This window comes from Neovison vison, chromosome 12 (assembly GCF_020171115.1).
Source record: "Neovison vison isolate M4711 chromosome 12, ASM_NN_V1, whole genome shotgun sequence".
NCBI lineage: Eukaryota > Metazoa > Chordata > Mammalia > Carnivora > Mustelidae > Neogale > Neogale vison.
This window is the reverse complement of record NC_058102.1, coordinates 136,601,675-136,617,474: the sequence shown is the minus strand read 5'-3', so window position 1 is coordinate 136,617,474 and position 15,800 is coordinate 136,601,675. Positions and strand designations below refer to the sequence as shown.

Here is a 15,800-nt window from a genome sequence, read left to right as displayed (position 1 = left end):
AAATGAGCTTGAAATGATGTTCTACTTTGGTAGTTTATACCTCTTCTGGGCTCAAGCTTGAGGAAAGAAAGGAACTCTCATGCCCTGCTGACTCGGCTTTAATTTTACCAAGTAAGAAACAGCCTACAGAATGTACCAGTTTGCTATAGGTCACAAAACTAACTGGTGATAGACGGTAAGGATCAAAACATCTAGGTTTCAGGATGCCCATTATTTCCAACAAATCAATACCAATTCTCAAAATGCTACAATAATTTAAGGGTAGATGAAAAGATATTGCAGATTCCTAAATGCAGATGCCACACTTATGTCTTGGGATTATACCTCAAAATAATGAAGCGACCGGTAATCAGCCCTGTGCATCCAAAACCCTCATATCAGGGGAAAGTTAATCCTCAATCCTTCTAGTTTTCAGAAATAGGCTACAACCAAGTTGTAGAAACCCAATCACAGAAAGTCAAATTCAGAAAGTTCTCTTCCACCACTCACCACTCCTTGTACCTAAATTATTATATAAACTGAACATTTCTATGGATATATCTGAAAGATTTGGTTTCCTTGGAAAGTGGTTTTATGGGACTGATTACTAGTTTGGTCTGAAGAAGTAAGAGTAAGATTTGAGGCAGGTGGACAGAGGACATCAGAGTAGGGCAGAGTGGTCTACACCAGTGCTCTTCAAAGTGATGGTTCTGTGCCTTGTTCTGAAGAAGGTAAGGAGCAGGCATCAAAATATATACTGACATACTCTTTCCCTCATCAAGAGTCCCACTTTAAGAAAAAAAAAATTTTCAGCTCAAGTAAACAGTGTATTATTTGACAACGGTTAATTTACATCCTGGCATAACCTCCACGACAGTTAAAAGTTCACGGACCAGAAACTTCAACGGTATGGGTCTATGACACTGCACTGATTTTGCCCACCAAATCTCAGATTAGTACAAGTTAATGTCTTACTTAACAAAATGTGTTTCAGGGTACAGCACTAAAATAATATACCAGTAACTTTAGCTTATCTTCTCACCCCACTTCCATCCACCACACAAAAAAGGTAAGGGGGGGCAGGGAACCCTTTCAGTAATGGGGAATTTTTCAAAATGCTGATGTGCACAGGTGTTACTGCTTTTCTTCATTATGTATTTTCAACTTTATTGGAAGATATAGTTGACAAAGCTGGAAGACACTTAATGTATGCTGTGATGTTTTGACACTGAAAGGATTTCACCTATCTGGTTCACTAACACATCCATCACCACCTCACAGATTTTGTGAAAACATTCTGAACTTTTCACTCTCAGCCCATTTCAATCACACAATATGGTGTTGCCAACTACCATCACCATGTTAAACATTAGATCTTATTATTAAATTTGAGTAAAAAAAGGAGGATCTACAACTAAGAACTAAACCCCCAAAAGGCCTGCAAACACTTCAAATATTCTGAATTAGGCTTGATGTATTTGCCAACATAAGCATTAAGGCAACAGTTTTCCCAGTGTTGTCCAGGAACCCTTGAAGGACCTCAAAATCATTTCAAAAGATCAAAACTATTTTCATAATACTACTATAATGATTTTGTCTTTTTCTTCCTCATTCTATCACAAGAACAGAGTAGAATTTCCCCAGATGCTGTGAAAGGAGATTTGTTATCACGGAAGACTGAATGCAGAGCACTTGTGAAGTTCTAGGTATCGCCTATGAAGATATTAAAGAGATACTCCAGATCTTCTTGTTTTACAAAGTTATTACTTTACATTATTATTTTAACAGTTATTATTTTACAAAGTATTTTTTCATAAAAACATTACATATGCTAACATGTAAAGGGTTTACAGATTTGTAAAAATTTACAAATCTTTGTAAAATTATTTTTCAAGGTGTTTTATAAAGATTTTGAGTGAGTGACTGAGACAGTAAGAGCACGAGCACCCAAACACACAAGCAAGGGGGAGGAGCAGAGGGAGAAACAAGCTCCCCACTTAGCACGGAGCATGACACAGGGCTTGATCCCAGGACCCTGGATCCTGACCTGAGCCAAAGGCAGATGTTTAACCAATTGAGTCACCTGAGTGGCCCTCATATTTATCAAGGCTTATTTTTTTAAAAAAACATTAATTTGACTGAAACGAACGGGGGGGGGGGGCGCGGGGGGGACGTAGGGGAAATGGGAGGAAGAAGCAGGCTTCCTGCTGAGCAGGGAGCCCAGTGCAGGGCTCGGACCCAGGACCCTGAGAGCTGAAGCTGAAGAGAGAGGCTTAATGACTTTGGCTTAATGACTGAGCCACCCAGGTGCTTCCCCCAAGGTTTAATTTTTAAATATGGAAAATACGGATAAAAGATGAACAAAAGCTCTCAATTTTTATGAATGTAGACAAAGGTCTTGAGACGAAAAAGTATGAAAATGACTGCTCTGAAAGAACAGTACTAATAAACAGTTATGGCGTACCCATCTGCTCTCCTTCAGTTCAAAATGTCTTTTAGGTGTGCTTTTCTCCTTAAAAAAGTGTATCCCCTTCTGCTCTCTCTCTTAAAATACAGAATCCTACTACTTCTTTCCCATGGGAAACACTGGAAAAGGAATGGTTAATTCTGGAATTAACTTTTTTTTTTTTTTAAAGACTTTATTTATTTATTTGACAGAGAGAAATCACAAGTAGATGGAGAGGCAGGCAGAGAGAGAGAGGGAAGCAGGCTCCCTGCTGAGCAGAGAGCCCGATGCGGGACTCGATCCCAGGACCCTGAGATCATGACCTGAGCCGAAGCAGCGGCTTAACCCACTGAGCCACCCAGGTGCCCCATGGAATTAACTTTTTTAATTCTAGAATTAAAACGGTTAATGGTTAATCCTAGAATTAATTAATTTTTAATAAGGAGCCCCTTTGCTGACTAACAATATCAGCATCAAAGCATCAATTATTGTTAACAAAGAATTTCATGGAGTCCTAAGAGTGCTCTGATTAATTTCTGATTTTTTTAAAATTAAGTGGAGTATCTTCAGAGGCAAAGACTGGTTACAGAAATAAATCTTGAGAGCCTCAAGCTGAAAAGCTCCAAAAAGATATTTATGTGGTAACAAGTGAAGCTGGACTATAAATGCCAAGTCAACTGAGACTGAAGTACCTCCCAGCAAATCAAGACTGGAGGGTATGTAGAAGGGAAGATATTTGTTATGTGTTTAAATGGGAATAAATTATTTTTTCTAAATGAAGCAATTCAGAGGTCTCTTAAAAATCACAAATATGGGGGCGCCTGGGTGGCTCAGTGGATTAAGCCGCTGCCTTCGGCTCAGGTCATGATCTCAGTGTCCTGGGATCGAGCCCCGAATCGGGCTCTTTGCTTGGCAGGAGCCTGCTTCTCTCTCTCTCTCTCTCTGCCTGACTCACCGCCTGCTTGTGATCTCCCTCTCTCTGTCAAATAAATAAATAAAATCTTTAAAAAAAAAAAAAATCACAAATATGCATAACTAACCTAAAACAAGGCTTGTAAGTCCTGTTATATTTAGATTAGGGAGGAGGAGGCATTCAAAAAGCTTTTCCTAAATAGTTATCATGGGCTAGGCTCTGCGTTAAACCACAATGAATATGAAAATCTTAATACTGAGAAAATAAGGCAACTTCAACTCGACTATCAACAGCTGATAAATATAAATCACCCATACAACCAAATGTCTGTGTAGATGTTAACTAGATAATATTGTTACTGATCTTTCAAAGACAAGATTTAAAACCTGAAAACCTCAAAGAGGAAAAAAGAACTACTTTTTAAAAAAGTTATTCCATATTTTAACCTAGATTAAAATGTGTTGACCTAAGTTCTCTAATTTTCACCTGTTCTTTTATTCTTTCATTATGAAAGTATCAGATAAAAACTAATTTTATGTTTTACTTACTACTCAAAAACTTCCATTAGACATGATTTAAAGACAAAAAGTTTGTAAGCAATCTGCAGAAAAGTTCAAAAGCTAACTTTTCAGGTAAGATTAAATTTGTAGTTTATAAAATCATATATGCATCATGCCCACTGGACACATCATAAGACCACTACTTGGAGGTTAATTATATACCTATACCTGTAATTTACAGAAAGGGAAATCCTGATTCTTAAAACATATAATACTTAATCCATTCAGGTAACAGTCTTCAGCTTCCATCCACAAAACGAAATCCCCTGACACCATTTATGATTTGGGTAGAGCAAGCTTATCTGCCCATTATTTACTCTTTCTGATTTCACCACTAACCCATGTCTTAGAAATCAATCAACCAGAATTAGTTCTCCCTGAATTAAGATTTTTCTTAAGTCAAAACAATGTCCACATGGCCTGCCACTGCAACTATCAGCAGACAAATACCAATTTGGGATTGTGAGTGATAAATGGAGCTTTGTTAGTGTTTGTTACTTTGTAAATTAATGGGGCCACCTTCCACAAAAACAAATTCATTCTAAAATCCTGAATATACACCTTATTGTGTAACTCATGCCAAGGAGTTTGATGATAACACCTGTTAAGGCTTACCAAGCTGTTGTCTCAGCCTCAACACCACTGCCTTCTATACTGATCTGTAATACGTAATACCAAGGCGAACTGCATCATTTATTCAGCTAGCTACCAGTTAGATTCGGCCAACAGCAGGCACTGAAGTTAAGACCGAAAGGCATGAGAAGCCTAGCAGCCACAGATCTCTCCAATTTCCAGCTCTCTGCCATCTGCCAGAACTAGCTTCATCATACACTGTCCCACTCAGAGGTCCTATCACCAGTTCTGCGAGGCTCCTCCTCTAAGCCATTAGGTTCTAATAACCACAACCTCCTCCTACTGGACTCCAGCTCTGAGGCTGAAAGTATGGGTGTATGTTCCTTTGTTTTTTTTCAGTCCTCAATAACATACACTATCTGCCTAGCCAATCCTGGATATAAAATTTTCTGTGCTGCCAAATTTTCTGTGCTAAAATAGCTAGCATGTTTTGTTTTCCTACCTAGACCCTGACTGATACAGTATTTAAAACTATTCTATATTTATCTTTATGAAAATGCTATCATTTATGTCTACATTTCCTCTGAAAATGTACTACCCACACTGCTTCAGTAAGGGAGAAGAAATAATAAATCCCAAAGACCTTTCAATGTTGATTAAGGTATGATGATCACCCAAATATCCAAGGCAGAATCTGTTGAATTCAACCTACACTTCTATAGCCTTCTAGTGGCTCCTTCCTGGTCTTTTCCATGCTACTCTGTGACAGAATTTGTAAAATCCCAAGTAGGAGGTTACTTCACCAATTATATCCTTCAGTAGTTCTGCACTGCCTTTATATAAAATTCATATTCCTTGGTAAGATACGCAATTTTGGGGGAGCTAGTTTCCACTTATCTCTGTAACCTGAGCTCTTACCATTCTTTCACATTTTTAAAACCTTTGCAGTTCTCCAAAACGCTACGTTATTTCACACTTCTAGGTCTTTGCAGATGCTGCTCCCTTTGCATACCACATGAATTCACCCAGCTGCTATATTCAATCCGCTGGGGAGTGTTACTTGTACTTTAATACTTTCCTCTCATCCAAGACGGGAGTTACCCTTCTGAGTGCTCCCAATGCAACTCTAACAGGCACTGTTTTAACTGTTTACTCTTCTGTTTTCACCACAGGTCCAAAAGTTCCTCTGAGATGGGCCACATTTTCTTAGTATTATACATCTCTCCAATTTGGCATATACTTGGCAAATTGAAAACTTAAACTTTTGTTGAATGAATGTATTAAAACTTTCATTTGAACCATAACTTTAAAAAAAAAAATCAAAGCTGAGTTACTTCAGTTTAGAAATACCTAAAATTCCTGACTTTCATTGCCTTGAAGACAGGAATTCTCACATCACTAGTATTTAGTAGGGTTTATAATACACAGCATTATGTTCTGAATATATGTTTTAAGAAATGTATACACTTTCCTAAAGGAGGACAAGGTAAACCACTTTAACTACATAAGTTTCACAATCTATAGTTCTTTTTATCTCAGACATTGCAATAGTCATGTTTTGCTCTGTATAGAAAAGTTATGAAAAAATACCAGTTATCTCCTGACTATTCTCAGTTCTACGAAGCTTAGCTCATTACTTCAAATACATTGAAAAAGGTCAACTTTAGATTAAACAAGACTTGGTGGAGGAGTTTTGGGGGGCGTTTTTGAGGGAGGAGGGTAATAAGCACAAACACACACAATCCCCCTCCAAAACCAAAATTGGGCACATTTATATACTTACTGTATCTGAAGTTTTGCTTGGATTATTGCTTGGATTAGAAGAATGTGAATTTGAACTATGAAGAGCACTGTGGTTGTGTGAATTTTCTTGTGGAGAGTAACTGGTCCCTGCAAAGAAACAAAGACCAAAGTGAATTATAAGTAGTATTTCATGTTTAATTTCAACTGCTTTCTATCATACTACAGATTCTTGTGTATCCCTAAAATCATTTTACATAAGCATCCGGAATATATACATATTCATACTTCTTACATATAAAGTATTTGTGAGCCTACAAAAGATGTGGCTTAAAGAGCATACAGCTTGCATGGCTGACAGCCTATGGAAAAATGTTATGTTTATCAGATGAGCAAAACCTCATCAGTATCATTTCCTGAAATTTTTTAAAAATAAGAGATTAGGGAAAGACAGAAACATAATATAAAGAAAAAAAGCACAAAAATTCAGTGATACAGAACTAAAAGTCACAAATATCCAGTATGTTTTTGCAATTATTTTTCAATTTCTTAAAGAGCCTCTGCAACTTGATTTTAAATAGTTTTGCCAATATTTCAACTAAAACAGTATTAAGAAAGTTAAGTCCAAGGGAAGGTATCTGATGAAGCTGGTATCCTCTAAGTCTCCTAATAACAGGACCAACTCTAAGAATTGCTTAAAAGTAATTCACGAGCCTTATGAATAATCCACATATCTCAAAGACCATCAGGGATGATAGTGTTTATTGTCTTTAAGAAAAGCCAAGGTATAAAAATAGACTTGCAAAAACACTGATTAAAGTTCAAAGAAGGTTCACCATCAAGTCTAACTGTTATTACAATTTCTAACTGTATTTCAATTTCATTACATTTTTCCCCAGCAACAACATACCATAATTCACCTTAAAAATTAACAAACAAACTACACTGGCAATGGTAAGAAGTCTACACTGTAATGAACAAAATGTGGGAAGAGTAATATAAATGACTGAGAATTAACTATTTCAGTCAGCAGGGGAAACTAAGTAGGTAAGAAAAGTGAAATGGGACAGTCAGAAGCTGACTTTACAGTTTCAGATACCCAAGTGGAAATGTCAGTAGACCTACAGAGCACTAGGAATTCAGAAGTGATCGGCAAGTCTCCTCCATCAGAAGTCAAAGGGAGAGGACTCAACTTTGCCTTGCATAATATCAACAAGCACTATGAGCTTGGAATGAAGTAAGAGTATGGCAAGAGAAAAGGCAATGGCCAACATCAAACCCTGGATAAGGGCCAATTTATAAAAGAAACCAAAAGCAGATTCAAAGACCCAGAAACACTAGTAATGTGACATAGACAGGAGAGGGTTACTGAAGGACGTGGCACAATGTGGGTGATGTGTGATGTAACAGAGAAAATATCTCAACCAGACCACTGCCTGATGACTTCTTCATCTACTTGTTTTTAATTTTACCTTGCTGTATGGCATGCATTTATATAAAACACCCTAAACTTGTAACAGTAGACAAAATATTCTTCAGTAAACATTGTTAAGAACAAACACAAAGAGAAATTAGTCAAGATAAACTCAGCGGGAAGAAACGTTAACATAGCTGGCCTTAAGACCTCTATCATCAGAAAGGCCCCTGTGCACAGGTGGCCCTTGGCTGACATGTGGGAACCTAGATCAAGTTCCCCTAAGAGTTAACAGTTGCTCACTGTGCCCAAGTTGTTTGTGCATACAACATGGTTTATGCTTAACATATGCTTTCCTACTGGGAATCCACATTTTTGGTAGATGCTAGGTAAAGGGGCCTAAGTAACAAACCAAATCTAGTAACAATTTTGGGTACCAAATTTCTAGTAAGTCTCCTTTATAATCAACATTTCACAAATACTGTCTAATTCATTGCTGAAGGAATGAAGTATGTCTTGTGTGACTCTACTAGGAAGACTCTCAGAAGCCTACACCTGGCTTCCAACAGGCGTTGTTCTGCATACCTTTTCTCTTAGCTGACTCTACTATGTATCTTTTCCCAGTAGTAAGTCATAGCCCTGATGAGGACTATACAATGGGTGCTGTGACCCTCTTAGACAATCACCAAACCCCAAAACACTCTTTCACAAAGAAATCTTAATATTCCCAAGTTTTTAAGAAAATCTTAAACCTATGCCAAAATCTGCACTTTTCATATGTAACTCCTAGTCTGTTTGTTTTAAAGAAAAATCAGGTTAACAGGAAAATAGAGCTAAGAAACTGAGTAATATATACAAAGAAGGTCATATTATCCATCCCTAGTAAGAGTTCAGATACCACTGAAACTTCCATAAACAGGCTGGCAATAATGAAGAAAAGGTCAATTTTATAGACTGAAATGAATTCTAGAATAATCCTTTAAGAAGCCTGGGTTAGATGCCTTTACATTTACATGCATATATTCTTAAGCAAGATGACCTACACTTAGACTACAAAAGTGCCACATTAAAGATTTATTACAAGACTGGAGAAGTGAAGTACTCTACAAACAGAAGGTACACTAGGCATCGAGGTCTACTGATCTCTCTCTCATGAGGTTAAGATCAAGACATCTACTCCATTTTAGTGTTATTCTTAGTATCAATGAATATTCAAAAACTGACAAGCACCCAATTTAGTTAAGCTCTTACCTCTGAAGAAACAGTAAATATTCCACCAGTGTGACAGATGGTTATCAGATAGCTTTTAGGCCTAATCTATGTTTTTTCAGAGGCCATAATATACTGAAAAAACACAAGTACTGAGGCACCCTGGCCTAAAGCTTTAGAGACAAGAGAAAACTCAGCTATTAAGAACAAAGACATTTTCAGAGACAGGAGCTTTCTGAGTCTACATCCTGTGAAATAGATTTATCTAGACCACTTAGCAAAACTAACAACTGAACCTTAAAAAAGAAGTGAGAAGCAAGATTAAGATACAGATTATTCTGGTAAGGGACTAAGAATAAACTGACGTTCTTAAATCGGATCCAAAACTAAGTAAAAGAGGTTTTATAGAAAGCATGGTATGGGACGGCAAGAAATCAATCTTTACACTCTGGCCAGAAGGATGTGCTTAAGAACTGAATGCAGGGCAGATCTGCCCCTAAATAACACGACCATACAAAGTTCCAGCAAACTCTCCTTAATAAAAGCTACAATTTATATTACCTTCCAAAGTACTTTTGGGAGGGATCTCATTTGAGCCTTTAAATTCCTTCAGGTAGTTCTTTTCATACTAAAGTTAACACCCAAGTAGAAAAGCAAAGTGATTACATACACAGCCTACCCAGCATCAGAGTAACAATGATGCTGGATATGATTTTCTAGGACTACACTTTCCATACCTAATATACAAAGTGCTACAATATAAAATTTCTCAGAAATCTTTTTATCTCAAAAATTCACGTAAGTTATTTCCTGCCCTATAATTAGTCTGCATATTTCAGGATAAGAACAAAGTTCTTTTTATTAACAGTATGATGTAGGGAGGCCTGGGTGGCTCAGTTGTTAAGTGTCTGCCCTCAGCTCAGGTCATGCGCTCAGGATTCTGGGATCTAGCCCTGCATGGGGCTCCGAGCTAGATAAGAAGCCTGCTTCACCCTCTCCCACTCCCCCTGTTTGTGTTTCCTGCCTTGGTGTGTCTGTCAAATAAAATCTTTTTTTTTTTAAGATATGATGTAGAGTCTAAGACTGAAAGAAAGAACAAGTGATCTGCGGATGCCAATATATGCAAAGAGTAGAGCCATGCATAAAACTGAAACTCAGAATTCTAATACTAAATCAACGATTATTCAAGTGCACAAAGGAAGTTAATATAAATGCGGGTAAGAGATAGTCTCATGGATGCTATCTGGCCCAAGAAAGTCTCTTTGAGGAAAGCAGGATTTATGGATTAGGTGGGAAACAACTGGCTTTAAATGATACTTAAGAAATTAAACTTAGGGGGTGCCTGGGTGGCTCAGTGGGTTAAAGCCTCTGCCTTCAGCTCAGGGCATGATCCTAGTCCTGGGTTCTCTGCTCAGCAAGGAGCCTGCTTCCCCTCCTCTCTCCCTGCCTGCCTCTCTGCCTACTTGTGATCTCTGTCAAATAAATAAATAAAATATTTAAAACAAAACAAAACAAAACAAAAGGAATTAAACTTAGGACTAATGAAGCAAGTCTTAAAGATTTCTAAGAAAAGGATACTACTGGGGCACCTGGGTGACTCAGTGGTTTAAGCCTCTGCCTTCAGCTCAGGTCATGATCTCAGGGTCCTGGGATGGAGCCCCGCATTGGGCTCTCTGCTCAGCAGGGCGCCTGCTTCCCCACCCCACCCCCACCTGCCCCTCTGCCTACTTGTAATCTCTGTCAATTAAATAAATAAAAATCTTAAAAAATAAATAAACTGTTTAAAAAAACAAAGAAAAGGATACTAGTGAGAATTACTTGGGTTTTGCGGGGGAGAGGGGGTGGAATAAAGGGGTTACAGGTTTATGCTTGGGCAAAGTACTCTCATCCAGTGCTTAACCAGAGGGATATAAAATGGAGATGTTTTCACTCAACTGGATATTAATGTCAGACTGGAATCCAAGGATCAGCAAATTACAATCTGCTGGGGGCATGTTTTCATGAATGAAGTCATTAATAAAGTTTTATCAAAACACAGGGACAGGGATAGGCAGAGGATGGTTGGATTATGGACACTGGGGAGCCCATGTGCTATGGTGAGTGCTGTGAAATGTGTAAGCTTGATGATTCACAGACCTGTACCCCTGTGGCAAATTAAATACAGTTTATATTAATAAAAATAATTTAAAAAAAATAGTGACAGCCAATCATTTACATTACCTATGTTTAGCTATTTTTTTCTTTTAATTTTGACAGTGACTGTGGGACCCAGGAGATTAAAACATTACCCAGTCTTTTAAGAAAACTTTGCAGATTCTTGGATTAGACATTGATCTAAGGTAAGCAATTAATGAACATAATGCAATACACAAACCTGACAGAATCTTCAATGTTTAAAAGGCAGAATAATCCCTACTTAGCAACCTAACTTCATAAGTGAGGTCTTAAGGATAAAAAGGCTAGACCTCCAGACTGAGAAAGATGGAGCCCTAGGAGAGTACCCTGGGAAATGGGGGGGGGGGGGAGATGTAACAAAATGCACCTGACTCAGCTAGAAATTAAGCAATTACACTGGACTTCATTTAGAAAAGGGAACTTGGATATTAAAGGGAAAACAAAGAATATACACTCCTCTATGAGCAAACAAGACTGGGAAACACAACCAGCTGAAATTTCAAAAAGTGAAACAACAGTTTTCATTCTATTTAGGGATAAATACTATGGCATTTGGGTCCTTATTCAGAACATGAAAACCACTAGAATTCACTACCAGATCATCAGAAATTAAGTCTTCATGCCACCTACAAATAAAAATAATGAGTAAGGCATAACTAGAATACTAAAGATTTCAAGGACATCTACCACCCTAAACTGCTATTCAAACTAATAAAAGTAGGCAGTAGGTAGGACTAATTAAGTTCACTGGATCTCAGACTTCAGTATATTTTTTAAAATGTAGATTTCAAGGTTGAATCTCACAGAGATTCTGATTCACAGTATATGGGACAGGACCCCCAACATGTAAATTTTTAATGACATGGTTTTGATGTGATCAGTATCTGCACCACACTTTATTTTAAATGGTCTACTGCCTTCCACTACTTTGGTTTTCCTCTCATCAGTCCAAAACAAGAGACCACAAACAGTTAAAAATAAGGAGATTTTACAAAGAATGCCACATCTATAATGAGTATTTTTACCATAACATAAATATCTTCCTGACCAACCTTAAATTCTGCAAAATCACACTAAAAATAAGCCTTATGGGAAAAATAGAGTAGGAACAAATCACTTAAAATTATGCAACTGTAGGGGCGCCTGGGTGGCTCAGTGATTGAGCCGCTGCCTTCAGCTCAAGTTGTGATCTCAGTGTCCTGGGATCGAGTCCCACATCGGGCTCTCTGCTCAGCAGGGAGCTTGCTTCCTTCCCCCTCTCTCTCTGCCTACTTGTGATCTCTCTGTCGAATAAATAAATAAAATCGTTTAAAAAAATTATGCAACTGTATTATAACTAAAGCACTAACAAAAACTTGAAGAGCACAGGCAAGCAGCTCAGCCTAGTTATAGATTTGTTTCAGAGGATATTAAAAATGCCCAAAAAAAAAAAAAAAGGTAGAAATGAGGCTTGCTGGGAATGAGAACAGAGAACGAAGTTCTAAGCACTGAGGCTACAGTTTAAGTGGATGGAGAAGAAGTGCAACTTGCCAGAGAGCCAGGCAAGGCTGGGGAGCAGACTTAAATTTTCTTTACCCTAGGCAACAGCTAGCTGGATTAGAGCTTTTTCTTTTCTATTTTAAGATTATAACCCTATTCCTGCTATTCTGATTCTTCTTGCCTAGAAAAAAAAAATCCCGCATATAAACCAATACCGCTTCAATTTATTAATGTCATTCTCCAATTTACTAATTGTATATGAGCTACAATAAATGGTGGTGGGAAATCAAAATGTAGCTAATCAGACTATGTCTCCTGGCAAGGGTAGAAATGATTCAGATGTGTTAACAAAAGACTTGTATCTGACAGCGCCCTGTAGTTGAGTTATTCCCTCTAGGTAAGGGTTATCCAAGTTAAGCCCACTAGGCCACATATGTTATTGAGCACTTGAAATTTGGCTACTCTAAATTCAAATATGCTACATGTGTAAAACACACACTGGATTCAAAGACTGAATACAAAAAGAATGTAAAACAGCACATTAATATTTCTATACTGATTACATGATGAACTATTTTAGACATGTTAAATAGTATTTATTATTGAAATTAACTCCAGATGTTGGCTAGCAGAAAATTTAAAATCACATACGTGGCTCACTGGATGGCACTATTCTAGATGAAGGTATCCACTGATAATTAGTGGAATGGGGCCAGAGATGCCTACTAAGCAGAGGATATTTCTCAAGTCCTGTCCCATCTTAAAAATCAGCTTCTAATTATCTGAGCCTAGTATCTAATTCTGCTTATCACAATATGCTACATTTTCCAATAGTATCAAGGAGATTCCTTTGTTAACACAGTAAGGACCAAAAATTATTAAACTAGAACAGATTAAAGATGTAGCTTACACTGAATTTGATTAATAAAGCTTGTTTTATAAACATTACTGCTGTGATGCTGGATGGGCTCAGTCGTATCTCAAGCCCCACATGTCTGGCTCAGAGCTAAGCAAGGAGTGTACTTGAGATTCTTTCCCTCTGCCCTTCAACTCTCCCCCTCCCCCCTCCCCTGGGGACTCACAGAAGCATGCACTCCTCTCTCTTAAGTAAGTTAAGTCTTTAAAAAACTAAATAAAAACAATACTGCTATCCTTTATGTTTACCCCAAATTAATATGCTCTATATCATTTTGCACAGTGATCCAAACTACTTTGTGCAACATATGGTATCACATATTTCCTTTGGAACTACTCACATCTTTCCTACTCTTACATGTGTACGTAACATATATTATTTAGGTATACCTGAAAACTAGAAACGGAATTCTACAAAATACTTCAAGGAACAACGCACATGCAAAAGAATCAAGGTGAGTTGGACCTTTCCTCACACTATACACAAGGACTAATACAAAATGAATTACAGACATAAATGTTCACCAAATTTCAAGTGTGAAAAAAAAAAATAGGGGCGCCTGGGGGCTCAGCTGGTTAATCGTCTGCCTTTGGCTCATGATCCCAGGGTCCTGAGATGGAGCCCCACATCTGGCTTCCTACTTGGCAGGAAGTCTGCTTCTCTCTCTCCCACTCCCCCTGCCTGTGTTCCCTCTCTTACTGTGTGTCTCTGTCAAATGAACAGAATCTTAAAAAATACATATTACATATATATAAAAATTAGGTTTTGTCAAAATTTAAAGCATTTGTGCTTTAAAGGATACCATCAAAAAAGTGAGAAGTCAATCCACGGAAGGGGAAAACATATTTGCATATCCTATGCAAAGGACTTTTATCCAGTTCTACTATTACAACTCAATAAAAGATAAATACATTTTTTAAATGACTGAAAATAACAAACACCTCTACAAAGAAGGCATACAAATGACCAAAAAGCACATGAAAAGATGCTCATCGATATTAGTCACTGGGGAAATGCAAATCAAATCTGCAATAAGATACCACTCAACATCTATAAGGACAGCTACAGTCAAAAAGACAGACCATAACAAGGGTTGAGGAGGATGCAGAGAAACTGAAACCCTCATAACACACTGCTGTCGTGAATATAAAATACTCAGCTGCTTTGGGAAATAGTATGGTATTTCCTTAAAAGATTAAACAAAGATTTATCGTATGACCGAGTGATTCTAGGTATAAATCCAAGAGCGGTGAAAACATGTCCACACATGTTCACAGTACATTAGTCTTAACAGCCAAAAGTTGGAAACCAAATGTCCAACAAATATGGATTATTCAAAAATAAAAACTAAGAAATACTGCCTCAAGGTATAACACGGATGAACCTTGAAAATGCTTTGCTAAGTCCTATAAAGCGTTCACAAAGGACTACAGATCGTAGGATTCCACTTATATGAAACATCCACAATAGGTAAAACAGAAAGGAGGTTTCCCAAGTCTGGGGGCGAAGTGAAAACTACAAAAGTTTCTTTCTGGGTGATGAAACTGTTCTGAAACTGATTGTGGTGATGGTGGCACAACTGGGAATACATTAAAGACCACCGAATTGCACACTTCAAATTGGTGAGCTGTATGAGAGGCGAATTACACATCAACAAAACTTACCAAATAAGAGTAATAATAATAATGTTACCATACTTTACGCGTGTGACTTTGACTTGTCTAGCTTACGGAGATCCCTAATTCATCATTTCTCAAACTCTACTCCTATGAGATGTTTTGAATAAAAATGTCACATGGCCACGTAAATCTGGAAAAAGTTGTATGGCATACCTTCTTAGAGAAAATTTTACATGTACTTGAAAGGATCTAAGAATTTCTGAACCTGGGGGTAGGGGAAGAAAAAGAGAACTGAGTATGGATACATGATACAACATATATGAACCACAAAAAAACACTATATTAAGTCAAAGAGGCCAGTCACAAAGAATGTATACAATCCATTTATATGAAATATCCAAAATAGGAAACTATCAAGATAGAAAGCAAATCAATGGTTGGGGACCAGGCAGGGAGAAGAAATGGGGAGTGACTACCAACAGGTATGGGGCTTTCGGTGGGGTGATGGTGGTGGTGGTAATAATTGTGTCATGTCAATTATACCTCTATTTTTAAAAACAGACATTTGAAATGAGAATCACTCAGTGAAAAGAGCACTCCATCAAGTAATCTGGGCTTTACTCCACATTCTGCCTCTGCCTTATTAAAGTGAAGAGGTCACTAACTTCTACCTTCATCGTCAAGGTAAGATACTGGTTGGACAGTGTGTAGAATTAATTCCATTCACTTAGAAAAATTATCAACATAGAACTTGACCCCTCAGTGATCTCAAGCATT

General features: G+C 37.6%; 1 protein-coding gene across 8 annotated transcripts in view; it reads right to left on the bottom strand.

Moving 5' to 3' along the window:
- Positions 1-15,800, bottom strand: part of WAC (WW domain containing adaptor with coiled-coil) — an 80,239-nt gene that overhangs the window by 32,312 nt on the left and 32,127 nt on the right. For all 8 annotated transcript variants that reach the window (XM_044228400.1, XM_044228401.1, XM_044228399.1 and 5 more), the window contains exon 4: positions 6,255-6,361. In XM_044228400.1, the coding sequence (XP_044084335.1) occupies positions 6,255-6,361 (107 nt within the window). The remainder of the gene's footprint in view (positions 1-6,254; positions 6,362-15,800) is intronic.